The sequence below is a fragment of the Amphiura filiformis genome, unplaced genomic scaffold, assembly GCF_039555335.1.
Source record: "Amphiura filiformis unplaced genomic scaffold, Afil_fr2py scaffold_329, whole genome shotgun sequence".
Lineage (NCBI taxonomy): Eukaryota > Metazoa > Echinodermata > Ophiuroidea > Amphilepidida > Amphiuridae > Amphiura > Amphiura filiformis.
The window spans coordinates 30446-47474 of record NW_027305793.1 but is presented as its reverse complement, the minus strand read 5'-3'; the positions used below and the strand labels follow the sequence as shown (position 1 = coordinate 47474).

Here is a 17029-nt window from a genome sequence, read left to right as displayed (position 1 = left end):
GTGAAATTTAAGATCTTGTGGAATGTGTCCCTGGATGCATATGCATAAATATTTGAAAACCAGATTTGTTATTAGCTGTAGTGCAGCAGGGTCAATTTGTATACTCTAAATAGCTCTTATTGTTGTAAAACAAATATAATCAACATGGCTGGCTCCCGTATCTTCACATACATCACTATCTGGCTAAGAAGAAGATGTGTGTACTGAGCCAGTGCAGTTTACATTCACTGGCAAGACAAAATATATGGCTGTAGCATCATAGGCTATAGGCCCTCAATCAGGCTTGACCTACCCCATGTGATTCTACGAAGAATTATCCTGGCATGTAAGTGTAAGAATTACCTGAAGAAAGAACCTAAATTAGGCTATTCCAGTTGCAATCCATACACCCCTATAGAAGAAATGACCTGAATTTCTCACACATTGAGTATGTAAATTTCAAATGGAGTTAATCATTTGAGGTAACTCTATTTGAAATTCACCATTCCTGTGTGGAATGTCATATCTTCCATGGGGTGTATGGATTTCAACAGAATAGCCCATTGATGGGTTGGCCAAAACACATTTAGTTGTCAATCTATATGGCCATTGTTGGATAATATAAAAACTTTTCCCATGTTCATTTCAGCCAAATGTTTCACACTGATCTTTGCAAGAATTGTGCAAATACTACCACCTGTATTCTTGAAGAGGTTAATTGGGTTTGTAGAAACTTATATACATTTCATCTTGTCAAAACCAATTATGTTTTACGGAACTGACAATTTCAACCATCTTGGGCGATGGCCATCACTCTGAAGATGGCCATCGCCCAAGATGGTCGAAACTTGACAGGTCAGTGAAACATATTTGGTTTTGACAAGATGAAAGGTACATTATACTACCACCTGTTTTGTGCATAACTCCAGTGAGTGCTACAATGCAGCTAAGACAATACTTAATAATTGTAGTGCCTATGTACATGTATTTGTGATTGTGGTTGTGATATTCTACATTTTCTGACCCACACTTCACAGGAATAAATGCACCTATCATAATCAATCAAACACTAACCACTGCAGTAACAAATCACTGGATTACTATATTGGTATTTTTGTATCACTCATGCATGATATTTTATTTTTGTCACTCTGTGAGCTTTTAATCAATGTGTAGGCTGCTGGTATTTGATGGCATGTACCGCCCACCCGCCTACGTGGCAGCTAGACTGAGCATAATGAATAAAACAAACAAAAAACACTTTGACATTGAACTTTGCTTCTCATAGTCATTCTTTCGTACTGTGATGGTTTAATCTTTTAATAATTTAAGTTCATAACCATCAACTGTTACATAATAATGGTCAAATATAAAGAAATAAGTTTTCCATCTGGTGATCCAGTTAATAAAACCCCCCATGGCCTGTGATTGGTTAGTAGCACACAAAAGGGAGGTTGATTCATCTAGTGCTTTGTCTGAGAAAAGGAATCACAGAAAATGGCGGACAATGTAGGTAGTTTTACAAGGTAAAAATAATTATTTTAGGCATAATTGATATGATGCCTTCAGACAGGAAAGTTTCCTGTTACTTTTGAGATAGCTTTATGTTTGAAGATGAAAAACTAACCACAAGCACACTTCAGATGTGAACTATTATCTTTAATTGTGGGGGCGAGTTAGCGAGCGGTAGTTCCTCGCTTGCACCACTGAGGTCCCGGGTTCAAGCCGGCGCTTGCCCAAGGACTCATGTGCACTTGGTTTATCCCGATTCCATGCTCGCTCTCGCAGGTTTTCTCCGGGATCTCCGGTTTCCTCCTGCTTTCAAAAATTGGTGATTAGTTGTTTGGCTATCAAAACCATCCGTCACCCAATGGAATTTGGGGAGCTGCATAGATAATTGGTGGATGTTACAAGTGCGGATAGGTTTGTGCCAAGTTCGGCTGCAACCAGCCTAGTTGATGCGATCTGATTGTGATGATCCACCATGGCAGCGAAATTACAGCGCTTTGATCCCTCTAAGATCCGGAAAAGGCGCTATATAAAACACCGAAATTTATTTAATTGTGACTTTTATTATAGGTGATGGGCTGGCTTGTACTGTAGAGAAGGGACTCACCATGTTTTCATGTCACTTATGGGGGTAGAAAAGTGAACCTCCGATTATTCCGCCATAAGCGATTTAAAGTGTGTGCTTATTTGTAGTCTGCATGTAATGTGTTGTGCTACTAGTGAACACACCCCCTTACTTGCACAAACCTTGGTATCACCCAAGTTTAAAGATGCAAATTATCATTGATTTCAGCCTCCTGTCCCAAGTAAATGACACACAATTCTCTTATCCATATTCATCACTTGATGCAGCCAGTGCAGGGTACCATCCCTGGGTCTCATCATGGTCAGATAAATGAAATAGGATTGTACTGTAAGCCCACCCAAGTACACAAACTTGACCAGTATGTCATTAATGCAGACTTCTACAAGTACTACTACCATATACAGAGCTGGTAAAAATACTAGATTTTGACATGAGTCATCATCTGAGCTTGAGTGCACATATAGTCTGATCTTGACAGCCTACAATAACTTCTTCATTTCCATCATGGTCAATATCAGCAACAGTCATAGTATTTACCCAGTCTGGCACTTCACACTTGCAGATTAACTGCAATAAAAGAGAGAAAAATAATTTGAATCATTATATAGCATGCATGTGTATGCTTGTGCCGAATGCAAAACACTTCTTTTTATGAACAAATTTTTGAGATATGGTCATTAAAACTATAGGTGACTAACCAAAATGTTAAATACATTGAGTTGCTAATACGAGACTACCCATAGTCTCCACCGCTGCTAATTTGATTCTGCTCACTCAAACCGTCTGTCAATGATAACATCACAAGTCCTTTTTGATTGGCTAAAACCTTTCCCACGCTTTATCAAGCACAACTTGTAACAAGCCTGTTACCGTTATGAATCATGATCATGTGGAGTCTTATGTCCATTAAACGCAGATGTACACAAGAGCGAGCTCCCGAATCTATCTGTTTTTGTAATATACTCATATAGTCGTTCAGAAACAGTGTCAATGTTACAATATGCAAACGGTTTGTGTGGAGCAATTGAATCATGCTTTCAGCTGAGGAGACTACATGTAGACTACCCAAGAAATTACTGGGACATGTGACATGACTTTGACATAGGGTAGCAAGTGGTTTTTCAAGAAATGGGGTTACATCCCAGAAAAAGTTGGTCAGTAACTCTTCACAGAGTTCAATAATCTTCATTAAACAATCCTCACTCACAATTTGACACCAAGTTTGTGGGTATGAGTTTTTGTACCCAACATATCAATTCAAGGGTCATTCTATGAATATTCAAACATTACTATGGCCTGATAGAAGGGCATGTTTGAGCTAATATCTACAATCAGGGTCTTAGCTAGAAATTGAGGGTTGCCCGTCATTTGAATAAAATTGCCTGTCCTAATTTGACCTTTAAAATATACCAGACCTCAATAGCCCATTGGGGGTTCAAAGAGTTCAAATATGTGCTGATATGGCCTTGTTCTACAAATTGGGTCTACTAAAAAGGTCAATTAGCTTCTCAAAACATACAATTTATAATATAACACCTGTCAAAGGCATTAATTTTACCTGTCCCAGGAGCAAACTCCCCATCTAAAATGCCGGCCAGACAGGTGGCTAGCTAAGACCCTGTCTACAATGCATAATATATAACAAAGTAGTAGTATTAAAACCACCTTCAATAAAAGTTTGCTAAAAGGCATCACATTCTGGTTCTACACTAGGGTGAAAGTGGTCTCATCCTACAATCCCAGAAAAATGTGTTCGAACACCCATTGTAATTCCCATGTTCTTCTTAGTATTGCACACACATCAAATGAGTCACTGCAAACTAAGAATTATGAGAGTGTTGTCTCAATGTTCATATTATGCATACCCCCTCCCCTTTCCCCACCAAACCCAGTGGGGGAGAAGATATGGTGAAGATGAGCATATTAGACATGCCAACATTGTACGGGGTAGAAGGGGGACCATTTGCAATAAGGAACCATTATTTCTAAGAATGTAGGCCCTTATGCCAACTCGTAGATTTTTCAAACAATCTAGTACGCAATGTAAACATACCTGTTTAGCATGATATAGAAACACTGAGCTGAAGTGTCCAGCTACTAGAAGCAAGTCAAGATCGTCTCCATGTATTGATGGTAACCGTGACAACTGGGTGATTGGTAGAAGGACATTGCAATACTGGATAACATGAACCTAAACAATAAAGGGAGAAATAAATTATTAGAACATGATGCCTGGTATTTAACTTTAGAACAAAATGAGTACTGTATACACTGTTATTTTCGCGAGGGTTTTATTTTCACGAATTTTGCGAGTGGATATCCAGGCACGAAAATAACAACACACGAAAAGACATTTTTTATATAAAATTACTTAACACAAACATAAATTCCGTGAAATAAACAACTCGCACAATTTCCAAAAACACCAAAATCGTGAAAATAACACTGAATACAGTAGTTTTATCCTGAACTTGCTATTTCAGAGAAGAACGGGAGATTGACGTGAACACCCTGTTAATGAACGACATAACAGCTGTCGTTCTTCTTTGGCAGAAACTGTAGATAAATACAAGTCATATGTGTCCTTGTTTGCTGGTGTTAATAAACATGCACAGTCCCACACTCATTAAGCACTGTGTGTTAACCGGGGGCAATTCTTGGCCATAAGGGACAAAAACACACAGTTCAATTTTTTCCCCTGAATGGGGACTTTCTGCTGATATTTTTTACAGTTTAATATCAAGGACTTCAACACTACTCCTAGAGGTCCCGGGTTGTAAAAAGTCAATTTTTTGGCATATTTAGAGTAGCGAGGTTATGCTTTGAAAGTTTGACTACTGGGGATGACCTCGGTTGTCACAAAGTTCGTTTGGGGTGAAAAGCACACACTAATTTCCCCTATAGATGGGAAAAATATACACAGACACCCCTACACACAACCAAAATGCAGAGTTTTACATTTGAGTTTTTACGACCCTATTGCCAACTGACAAAAGATGATAAGACTGATCAATTTTTACCCTCAGACCCAACTTCAAATTCCCGCTATAATGCGCTTCTATGCTATTTTCGATCTAATAACACCATCTAATAAGCGTGAAGGATACAATTCCTATGTGTTATATACACAGTGATTTCTCATGTGTGTCTTGCCATGTAAATGCACTATTCATATACAGATACAAATACTCCCCACCCCATACATGCAATCACGGACTGAGTGTATATCTATCAAAATGAGGACGTCTGAAAAGATGTTTAATTGGCATACTGAGGACCAAAGTGGCAGATTTTTTGTGTATAATATGCAGTACAAAATGTGCCTACCAACCGAGGCCTGTATTTTCAATGCACAGTTACGGACATATCTCTCAAATAGATTGTACATGTAATTGTGGCCTATTGGCGACCTCAAGTCAAATCAAATCAAATCCTCATTTGCAGTTAGGTCCACGGTCTAAATGTGAAAAATCATGTGTGTCCTCGTTTGTTGGCGAACACCAATGCACCTGATACTTGCCTGAAAATTGCTCATAATGTACACAGAGCCATCATGACCACCCAGGGCAACTTGGCTGACTACTCCTGGTCTTGTATCAGCAACATCTACTTCATCCTTGGTCAGCCACTGACCACAACACATCTAATGCAAGGAAAGATGATGAAAGAGTTAAAAAACACAGAATAATACAGAACACATGGGAAGGAAATAAAGGGAAAAAAGTAGAAAGTAAATGAATCACAAATAAATAAAGAAATAAATTAAAAAAATAAAAACCTTATTAAATTGTAAAACAGGGAAAATGGCATGCTTGATTTCTGGCATATTTTTTTGTTTTTCTTCTAAGATTTTATGCTTTCATCAGGTCAATGTCCCTAGGATTTTTAAGGAAAACGATACAACATTGTTCATTTTCATTGTTAAAAACAGCTCTAATAAAGAAATAAATTGCATTACAGGGGCTTCATATGCAGAGATGGCAGTGGAGTCCGTCAAAATATCTTGATATTTTGTGAACTTTTGAAATTGTTGAAAAATAGAGCGCAGCAGGCGGAACGCATAATGGCTGTTGGGTACAGGGTCACAGCCTCTGAAAGATCCCAAGTTTGGGCCTTTCAAACCTGCAAAGGCTCTCTTTGCTACCGTTTACACTTGCAGAGCTGTCACTGGCTTCACCTTAAAATAATTTTCTGAGCAATTTTTGAATTTCAGAACTTTTTGAACTTTCAGATTTCCATGAATTTCTTGAAAACTATGCATATTATGCAAACTAAGCAAATAGCTGCATGGAGCATGTCCCTTGTTCCTAAAGGGACCTTGCTCTATGTATTTACAGATTGACTTTGTTTATCACCCCGCAATACTGTACCCTAATGCCAGGTTTATAACATACTGCTATACTTACAGCTGTCACCACAGCAGGTGTCTGTATTCTGTGCACAGTGGTTCCTTGCTGCAGAAAATGTAGCATCTTGCAGTCATCTCCTGCTAACACATAATTGGATGCTTGACCTGATGAACTTGCTAATGTAGCAGCTAAAAGACATTTGACAGATGGTGACTTGGTTGCAGCCTAGAGTAGAGATAGAAATATGTTGTTATTGGTTGGATTTGATCTTTTGTCTATATTTACATTTCATTTTTAGTTCTCTTTAGTATATTCTGTTTCAGTTAGTATGTTTAGTCATACTCATTCATTCACACACAAATTCATTTGCTTGCTCATTTATATATTTTTTCAGAAATTCTGGCATTCCTTTCCCCAGTGATATCCATTACTTCATTAACAATGGGTTTACAAGCACACAAATGTCAGCACCAAGCCCTTCATGGCAAGCACCTGTCCCATCCATTACAGGGCTTGAAATCAGGCTCAAACAATGCACATATTTTCTGGAAGGAAAAACTCCAGTTCATGTCATTCTCATTTTTACACTGACAAGGGCTACCTTTTCAATCGATGAACCTGTTTCTCAAAAGATGAATATTTGACTTTCACAATAAACCATTTTGGTAATTCTCAAAATCATTTGCTACATCATAAATGCCAGTGTGCAACCTCAGCACTGGCATTTTAAAATCTGCATCATTCCCCATGCTTTGATCATGCATAGTAGCATCAATAATAGTATTGGTGATGCATTTCTTTTGCAAAGGATTTCTGGAAACACAGATGAGGTCAATTGTATGACATACGTTTGCCTTACCTGTGCACTGTCAGCACCAAGTTGACATTTCCAGACTTGACTGTAGGGTAACAGAGCATTCAGGTTTCCACCACTATCTCCACATACTATACTCAGGTTGCCAGCTGTTAAAAATAACAAAATATACAACTTATGCAGAAATAGAAATAAGCATTTAAAAAGCACCATTTATCTAGAAATAAATCTAATCCAGGGTGCTGCAGAACACATGGAAAACATAATAGAATACATTGTACAATATGAAATATACATTCTATTGAAGTAGGTAATACATATTACTATGTTATCTTTTTTATTTCAGTATAACTTATAACTATTTGATAATATCAAATGTTTATGATCACATAGTAACACAAACATATAATACTGCAATTAATAGGATAAATATGAGACCAAAGGTTTGTTCCTTGGCCGAAAGGTCCCAAATTACAGAATCTCCTTTCCTCTTGGCAGGGTTAGAACTGATCAATTTGAAGCATGTTGCATTACGTACATATCGTTGTGCATCATATACTGAAAAGTGTGAAAAACTGGGTGGATCCATAGCATCAGATATTGATCATTTGTTCATTTTTTGAAAAACAATTCACCTACCCAACATTGCCGATGCTCATTTCTTGGATCAATTTCCGATTGACATCCATCACATTGAATCCACCGGATTTTTCACATCTGTCAGTATGCGATACACCTGATGATGTGTATTGATAGGATTTTGAGTTTATTTAAAATTTATATAAATGTTCAATCATTGTTTCCAGTCCCCACACTGCAGCATAGCGATGAACAAATTAACATTGAATACTTACTTGCATTTTTGTCCACCTGTAGGCAATTAACGCTATATCCAGAGACACTCTGCCTGTTAAGAATCTGACCATTGCAGAATATAGTGACAGTTCCTCTTGAGTCTCCTGATATCACATCAGTTGAGCCAAACTTTGTAACATCATCAAGTACCAATGACTGCAATGGACCGCCTTTTGTTTCCAAGCAAAGTTTCAACTATGTACAAAATACAGAAAAGAGGATTTTGTTTTCAATATTAAAATATTTTTCTATCATGGTGCACTTGATTGGAATGCTTTACCATCTCACATTTAAGTTGCTGCTGATTAATGCAAAGTGAACCCATGGCTACACCAATTTATTTTAGAAGAAAAATGGACCCATTGTTATACCAAAAGTCAAAATTACCAGCGTTTTAAACATCTTTTCCTAAAATCTTTGGCAAATTGAGAAAATTTTGAACAAGAACACCCACCAGTGGTGCATTAGCCATGCCTTGAATTGAGCATTCACAAAAATACCATATTTGCTCTGAATAAGCGACAAACTCCATAATCATATATATGACACTGATATTCCAGGAAATAAAGAATTTCATTGAGGAAATTTAACCATTTCTGGAAATCTAAAAAAAATTGTCTTACGGCGACCTGAAGGATGTTGAGGTCAACCGTCAAGGGGCATCTTACCTGTAACTGTGCATCAACGTTACTACTTGCAGGAAGATGATATAACCTGATCACACCATCCTCACAACCAACCACAAGTCCTCCAGTTGTTTGCCTAGAAATAATTATGCATACAAAATTACAAATGTCAGGATTATAATATACGGTAATTCATACTCACTAGTAAGATCTGTACAAGCAGCACTCATCAAGTGGCATGTGTCCAGTAGACTATGCCATAGTCGATTTTTGATAAATAAAACATGTCATTAATCATGATGAAAGGATTCAGTTGAACTCGAAATTATACTGATATTTATTGCAGGGTTGGCCGGTTAAAACCGCCCCGGTTTAAACCCCATGGTTTAAACCGGTTAAAACCAGGTTTAAACCGCCTAGTTTTGACCGCTAAAAAGTGGTCAAAACTGGTCAAAACCATTTTGATGCTACAAAATCAAATAAAATAAAGGAAAAAGACTGAAAATTTACCTCACTTGACATTTATTTTAATACAAATACTCAAAAATGTTGCCAGTATCATACAAGTGCAACAAACAAACAAATTGATATCACTGTTAGGCTGTAACATTACTTTTTGTTTACTCCATGTACTGGCTATGCTAGAGTTTAAATCCATTAACCTAATTATCACAACTTTAAAAGCAATGTTTCCCCCCATTGGTTTTAGTTTTCTTATTAACATGTCCATGTTGAGACTAAGTTATTTGGTGTAAATCTTCCAAAGGACTACCAATGTACAATAACAGGTTACAATTTTTATAGTTCCAAAATATTTCTTATCAATGTTTCATGTACATGTAAAATATACCCCACTGCTCACAGCCCTCATTGTAGTGATTATAGTTATGTTATAGGTATACATGATACATCAACTTCATTTAACTCTTGAATACAAATAAGGTTTTGACCAGATTTGACCAGTTTTGTCCGGTTTTGACCGGTTTAAACCTGGTTTTAACCGCTTTGTGGACAAAACAGGTTTTGACCGGTCAAAAGTCCAACCCTGATTTATTACATCAAAATACTAGTATAAAATTGTTATGAAAAAGTTTAATATTAGTGACAGTAAAAGTTAAGTATACGTAGGCTTATATTATTGAATGCAGCATATCATAATGTCATAATTATATTGGCACTTCATTACTGAACAATTCTGATTTTAGAATCTACCAGTTTATTAATCGCGAAAGTCCAGGTTAAAAATCGACTATGGACATTGCATTTTAAACGGGACTTTGATCGGGCAAAGTCCCTAACACACACACTGTCAATCATACTTGTTTATCAATCCAATTTAACCGCACGCACAAAGCTTGGAAGTACAAGCATGGTACAAGACGTGCTCATGCACCTGTACTGGGAGTTTAATGTTCCCGCCAACACAAAGGCCGCATAGTTGTGTACCATGTAGTTATTAATGGTAAATGGCAGGTGCCCGGAGGATTTAAACCAACGAGATTTGGGCAACCAATCACAAGCCAGATCCATTTAAAGATGCATTACATCATGGCCAATTTTAGTAGGCCAGAAATCTGACAATCTCATCCATAGACAGCCGTGTTAAGCATGCAAACCGCAATCCAAAGTCAGTAGTCCACTTGGGAAGCTAACAAACAGAAGGGGTACGGTGACTGAAAAGATCAGTTGTGAAAATCTATCAATTGTGCACAAATTAAATCAGAGTTTTAAGCTTAGATGCAATAACCAGAGTATGCACAATGGACAAGTGGACTACGGAGTAGTCTATGTGTCCAGCGACAGCGGCCCAACTCTTTATTTGAAATAGTGTCTGGCTTGTGATTGGTTGATATTTTCCTTAAGTAGCGAGGTTGTGCATTCCCCTTGTAATTTTGAAATACAATTTAGCAGTTAGAACACATTTTTACCAAATACTACTCTCCACTATGTTAGGGAGGATCGTACAATTTTCACGTAGGATATCTCACAAAGAAACTGTTTTTTTTAAAAGGTGATTATTTAACTTAAACAATGAGGGGTCAGACAAAAAATTGGCAAAGTTATGGGCAAATGTGTTTTCTGAAATTCTGAAGTAATGCATCATTGTTCACCATAGTGATCCATTTGAAACAAATTTATTTGATGAAATATAGATTAGTCACTGTATGAGAACTTCTGTATCAAGGATTAAGTAACAGCACTTTTTTACCTTCATCCACAATTTGAGTTGAAGGTAGACTAGACCATAGTTGATTTTTGATAGAGTCGTCCCCCCATCAATTTGAACATTTAAAAATCAAATAGGAAAATGGCCAAAAACGGCCTGTGTGCGGGGAAGTTCTTCCCCGACTCTGTAGTCGGCACAGAATGAGAATCTATCCCAGCATCCACAGCATGAGCCCATTCAATTAGTATCGCAAACCATGCATGCGGGTTAAACATGTTCACTCACTGGCAAAAGTCGCCGAATTCGTACTACACGAAGTCCCCAGTTCACTCACTTTTTGGGCAAGGCATCCATCCAATCTCATCAAACCAAACATTTCTATGTACAAAAAACTACCTTTATTTACCGCGTGATCCATTTAACTTACCGCTCAACTCCGTAATTTAGATATTTGGAGAGTAATTTCCGAAAAAAATTAGATCGAAATCGTCACTTTCAAACCCACTAGAAAGTCGCCAAAATTTGCCGTGACCACATGCGAATCATCTGACCTCTTACGGGTTATGATCAAGTTTAACCTTGTAAGCTTTGGAACTGTTTCTGACTCGATCTAATTCCCCCAAAATGTTTTTCAAAAACATCGCCGTAAAATTTACTACCGGTAATGAATTTCCAAACTGGCGCCGGGTGTGCGATTTCCTGTGCTGAGAGAGGCTGAATATTGCGCATGCTCAGGTAAGGAATGCTCACATATAGTGAGAATTCCGATTGAACGAACGCAGCTATCAATAGCGCGACGATTTTTTTGCGTACACCGCACGATGTACGCCAGCGTGTGCGACTGTGTGTGAGTAATTATAACGCGTTAGTGAATCCAACCTTGCCAACGCACTCGTGATTGGTTAGCATTGTATCCAAGGTTATGCGTTCGTGTTGTAGTTTGAAATACGCGATATACGATTGCGGTTGTATCGAGTACAGCTGTTGAGCTGTGTTCATTCAATTGGAATTCTTACTATACTCAAGGACTTTAATTTGATATATAAAATGATGCAGTTTGATGGCAAATTCACCTGGCATACCATTACCAGACATAGACCTTAACTTAAGGTACTAATTTCGAGGAGCATAACAAACACCAAATTGGTGTCGTATGACCTTTGACATGCATGCATTCTTTTGTCGAGAGTTGACATGCATGGTCTTTCAATTTGTGCTCAGTGTCCCTGGCAGACTTGACTACTCAGACTCTAGTCTAGGCTAGGTCTATGGCATGCTTCAGTGGTCATGAAAGGAATCAATCAATCAATCAATCAGTTACATTTATGTCCTTGCGCCAAAATCATTACAAAATGTTCAACGGCGCTCATTAGCTCAAAAGAACTACTGCTGATAAGCATCCTGAAAAAGGTGGCTCTTCAGGAGCTTCTTAAACTGTTCAAAAGTACAATTTTGATTTGACCTGGTAGTTTGTTCCACAATCTGGGAGCATAGGCAGCAAAAGCTCGGTCACCAAAAGAAACACATTGCGTTCTTGGTTCAAAAAGAGAGGTACCATCTGAGCATGATGATCTAAGCTGCCTTTGCGTAACACGCAATTTGAAGCATATCAATGATGTCTGATGGAGTTTGACCGTGAAGTGCTTTATAAACAAGAGAGAATTTTGAAGTCAATGCGTTGTTTGATGGGAAGCCAGTGGAGTTCGTTTATGAGTTCTGGGGTGATGGAGTCAAACTTGCGTTTTTTGAAAATCAGCCTTGCTGATGTTAAGCTGGACATTTTGGAGTTTGTTTTGCAGTTTTTTACTTATTCCCACCAACAGACTATTGCAATAGTCAAGGCGGGATGTCACTAGTGAATGAATAGCCATTTTAGTTGCATCTTCAGTGAGTAATTTCCGAGCACGTCCAATGTTCACAAGATGATAGTTGGCAGTTTTGATCACACTAGATACTTGAGCCGACATTGTCATTCCAGTGTCAAACATGGCGCCCAGATTTTTGATGGGGTCCGATTTAATGGTGACATTAACACCAGCAACATTCATGCTGGAAAGATTGATCTTGGCAAGTTGTGCTCGAAACCCAAGTAACAATACTTCCGTTTTCTCCGCGTTTAACTTGAGATAATTGGCTACCATCCACTCATGAACTTCGCGACACAGGCCTCAATTCTACAAACTGTATGAACAACGCCACTAGGTGTGACCGGGCAGATTGAAACATAAATTTGAGTATCATCCGCGTACATTTGGAGCTCCATACCATGCTTTCTAATGATGTTACCTAGCGGAAGCATATAAACAAGAAATAGTTGTGGACCAAGACATGATCCTTGTGGAACACCATAACAGAGGTCTCGAGGAGCAGAAAACTGCCATCAATATGAACTCTTTGTGTCCTTGCAGCCAAATAGGATTTGAACCACCGGAGTGGCACACCGTGAATTCCAAGCAAAAGTTCCATGCGGGTGAAAAGGACATCATGGTCGATAACGTCAAAAGCGGCGCTAAGATCAAGAAGGATGAGGATGGTAATGCCCTTCTTCTCCATAGTCCACATAATGTCATTGTGAATCTTCAGCAGAGTTGTCTCAGTGCTGTGGAAGCGCTTGTAAGCTGCTTGCCGCGACTCATGGAGGTTATTTAGACTCATATGGTCAGTAAGCTGTTTTGCGACAGCCCTCTCAAGTACCTTGGACAAGTAAGCCAAATTGCTCACTGGCCGATAGTTTTTCAGTACATTGGGGTCTAATCCAGGCTTTTTCAGTAATGGTATGACAACAGCAGATTTGAAAGAGTCTGGCATAACACCTGAGCTGAGCGAGGCATTAACAATCGATGTTATCACTGGCAAGAGAGAGTCCTGAAGCTGCTTAATAAGCCGCGATGGTATTGGGTCAAGGAGACAAGTTGGACTTGGTGACTTTGAAATAATCTCAGAAATGTCACTCTCAGACACTTGAGTAAACGTATCCCAAGGGGGACAAGTTGCAGCATCACCGACTTGATCCGAAACTGCAGATGCGATTACAGGGAAACTATCTCTGATCTTCTGGATCTTAGACATGAAGAATGAAGAAAACTCTTCAGCTAACCGTCGAGGACACCTGTGATCAGGTAACTTTGATGTTTTCTTATTATGAAGAATGTCATTAATGATGAAATAGATTCTTGGAATCATTTCCACATTCAAGATCTTGTTGTTGAAGTAGTCACTCTTTGCCTTGTACAGCTGGTTGTTATAGCTGTTTCTAACACGCTTGAATTCTTCAAAGTCAATCAAGGAACCGCTGTTGTGCCATTTGTGTTCTGCTTTTCTGCGATCACATTTGGCTTGATGCAGAGAGTCTGAAAACCATGGTTGCCGTGAACGAAGGGTCACAGTCTTTGTAGTAGCAGGAGCATATTCATCCAAAAGATCAGTGAGTACGTGATTATAGTTTTCAACCATGTTGCAAACATTGGAGGTGGAACAGTCTGCCAAATCATAATGTCCTCATGGAGATCCTGAATCTCAATAGATCTAAGGTTTCTAGCTGTTACAGTTTGTTTTGTTGGCTTTGGTTTTGAATAATCCAAGTAGCATGCAATGAGGCTATGGTCAGATATTCGATCCAATACTTTAACATCTTTCAAAGTCTCATCTGCTTCACGTGATATAGCAACATCTAACGTGTGACCCGCGGTTGTGGGTCGGTCCAACAACATGTTGCTCAAGGCCAAGAGGCTCAATGATGTCCATGAAACGCATGAGTTTCTGAGTCCTCTGGCACATCAGATGAATATTCAAGTCACCAACAACAAGCAGGTCACCCTTTGCCATGGCAAGATCTTGTAGAACTTCAGCGATTTCCTCAAAAAATAGTCCTGATGGATGAGGTCTATAGATTACAAATAGAGTCAAACACTTGGATACCATAGAGAAAACTATTTCACAACTTTCGAAGCTGGAAATGCTAGAGTTGACGGTTTTTGATACGATTTTCATGTTCTTTTTGTAGAGTATTGCGATACCTCCATGGGGGTCACCACCGCTACGTGGAACATTAAAAATGTCATAGCCGGGCACAGCGCTAAGTGATTTGACGTAAAAATCATCGCTGCCATCATCGCTTACCCATGTCTCCTGAAGGGCAAAACGTCCATTTGATGTTCAATTAAGAGATCGGTCATGATTCCTTTAGTAGTCTTGGTTTTTACAGACTGACAAAAAAATGAAAATACTGAGAGGCAATTTCCAAACTCATTGGTTTGTTTAAGTGCTTTAAGTTTCTGTTTCTGTCCACCTTTTTTACCCCTTCTGGTTGGCTTCACACCTAACAAATCCATTGAGCAAAGGGTCTGAAAGACACCACTTGGAAGGTGATTCAACCTCTTGTCCAGTTTCACAGTTTCATTTATCTGTAGTAAACAATCCCTGGAATAAGTGGGTACTTGAGTTGGCACCTCCATCATAACAACGTGATTAGCAGTCAAGAAATAAACTGTAGAAGTCAATATTCCAAAAATAACTACATGCATGTTGAACTGCAAGTAGAGATCCTAATACTTCTGTACACATAAGACAGTCAAATCCAGCAACAAAATCCTCAAATTGTGGAAAATTCTGGCAGAATCATATCAAAAAATTTGGTTCAGCAGTATCTATGATGTTAATCAGACAAGATGATGGCAAAAACTTGTCAGATTTGAGCCTTGTGCCTGTTAAAAAGATGATAATTCACAGAGCACAGAATGAGTGCAGCCTCTCAGCGCAACAATCAATATCAACCTCTGCCCCACTAATCCCCAGCTATTGTCTGAAATTGCTCCTCGGAAGATATATCATAACAACTCAGTCCTGAAATGATAGTCATATAACGACCAAAAGATAAATGACTGACTATCATTGAGGACTGAGTTCCGCAGTCTACTGGCATACCTAATTATTCATTATTGGTATGCCTATCAATCTCATTAGACTGCGGAACTCAGTCCTCAATGATAGTCAGTCATTTATCTTTTGGTCGTTATATGACTATCATTTGAGGGACTGAGTTGTTATAATATATCTTCCGAGGTGCAATTTCAGACAATAGCTGGGGATTAGTGGGGCAGAGGTTATCTATTGAATCCTTTCATGACCACTGAAGCATAGTCAAGTCTGCCAAGGACACTCGGCACAAATTGAAAGACCATCACAAAAGAATGCATGCATGTCAGGTCATCGACACCAATTTGGTGTTTGTTATGACACAAATTTTGTGTCTGTTATGCACCTCGAAATTAGACTCGCCGAGTCTCATGGACGCCGTTCCTATGTCCATCAGACTCGTATTTCCCATTTTGGATGTCAATGGGAAATACACACTTAACGATTCGCCGGTTAGAAACTTGAAAAAAAATCTTTAAAATTTCATCAATGTATATAAAAGTGGTACCAACCGTATTGTGCTTGCTAATTTAAGACTCGGTTGAAACAAAATTAAGGATCAAAAGCATTTTAGTGTCCAAAAAGGCAAAATTATCGTCAAAGTTCTGCCGAAATCGGCACCCTTGCGAAGGGTTCAGAATTCGAATCGGGACCGAAAATATCCGATCTTTGCGATCAAAAACACAAAATTACAACTTTAAACATACTATTGGCAAAAGACATTATTACCAAACAATACAGAATAGAAAATTTGACATCATTTTCTCAAAATATTGAAAAAATTCGCTCACTAGACATCGAAAAAGTACGCAATCCAATTCCCGTTCAAACGCGTGGGAAACTGAAAGTGCGATAATCGTGACTACCTCGAAATATGTACCTTAAATTAAGCCGTATCTACAATCTCATCATCATCAATAATCATCAACTAAACTTACCGGAATAGTTTCCCAACTGCGATGACATTGAACTTTTCCGTTAACACCTTCTTCCACATGCATTCAAATTCAAGTTTCATTTTGTGGGGCATTTTCTACATTACTGTTTGAAAACTGAAGCCCGAAATTTGCAGTTATAACCAAATATTAAAATTCGTCGTAAATTTTCATGTACGACGAGCTCTTCTTGCTTTTGGTTAAATTTGTACATATATTACATAGCGTTTACGTCTTTTAATTCAACTATTACATGTTACATAGTTTGTGAACGAAATTTGAGAAACGAACTATA

At 38.4% G+C, this 17029-nt stretch overlaps 1 protein-coding gene across 1 annotated transcript; it reads right to left on the bottom strand.

The window, feature by feature from the left end:
* Positions 1-1766: 1766 nt before the first annotated feature.
* On the bottom strand, positions 1767-16952 carry LOC140145493 (uncharacterized). The gene is made up of 8 exons (XM_072167205.1): positions 16738-16952; positions 8761-8854; positions 8092-8287; positions 7283-7386; positions 6481-6648; positions 5595-5717; positions 4128-4265; positions 1767-2641 (listed from the first exon to the last, which is right to left on the bottom strand). The coding sequence occupies exons 1-8, from the start codon at positions 16827-16829 to the stop codon at positions 2513-2515; spliced, it is 1044 nt and encodes a 347-aa protein (XP_072023306.1). The 5' UTR covers positions 16830-16952; the 3' UTR covers positions 1767-2512.
* Between the last annotated feature and the right edge of the window lie 77 nt (positions 16953-17029).

Excerpts from the sequence above, each read along its gene's own strand:
- LOC140145493 (XM_072167205.1), bottom strand. The coding sequence starts at position 16,829 with ATGCCCCACAAAATGAAACTTGAATTTGAATGCATGTGGAAGAAGGTG. Across the intron at positions 7,387-8,091 it reads ACAGGTGGACAAAAATGCAA|CTGGCAACCTGAGTATAGTA; the intron begins GTAAGTATTCAA and ends TATTTTTAACAG. Across the intron at positions 6,649-7,282 it reads TTGGTGCTGACAGTGCACAG|GCTGCAACCAAGTCACCATC; the intron begins GTAAGGCAAACG and ends TCTCTACTCTAG.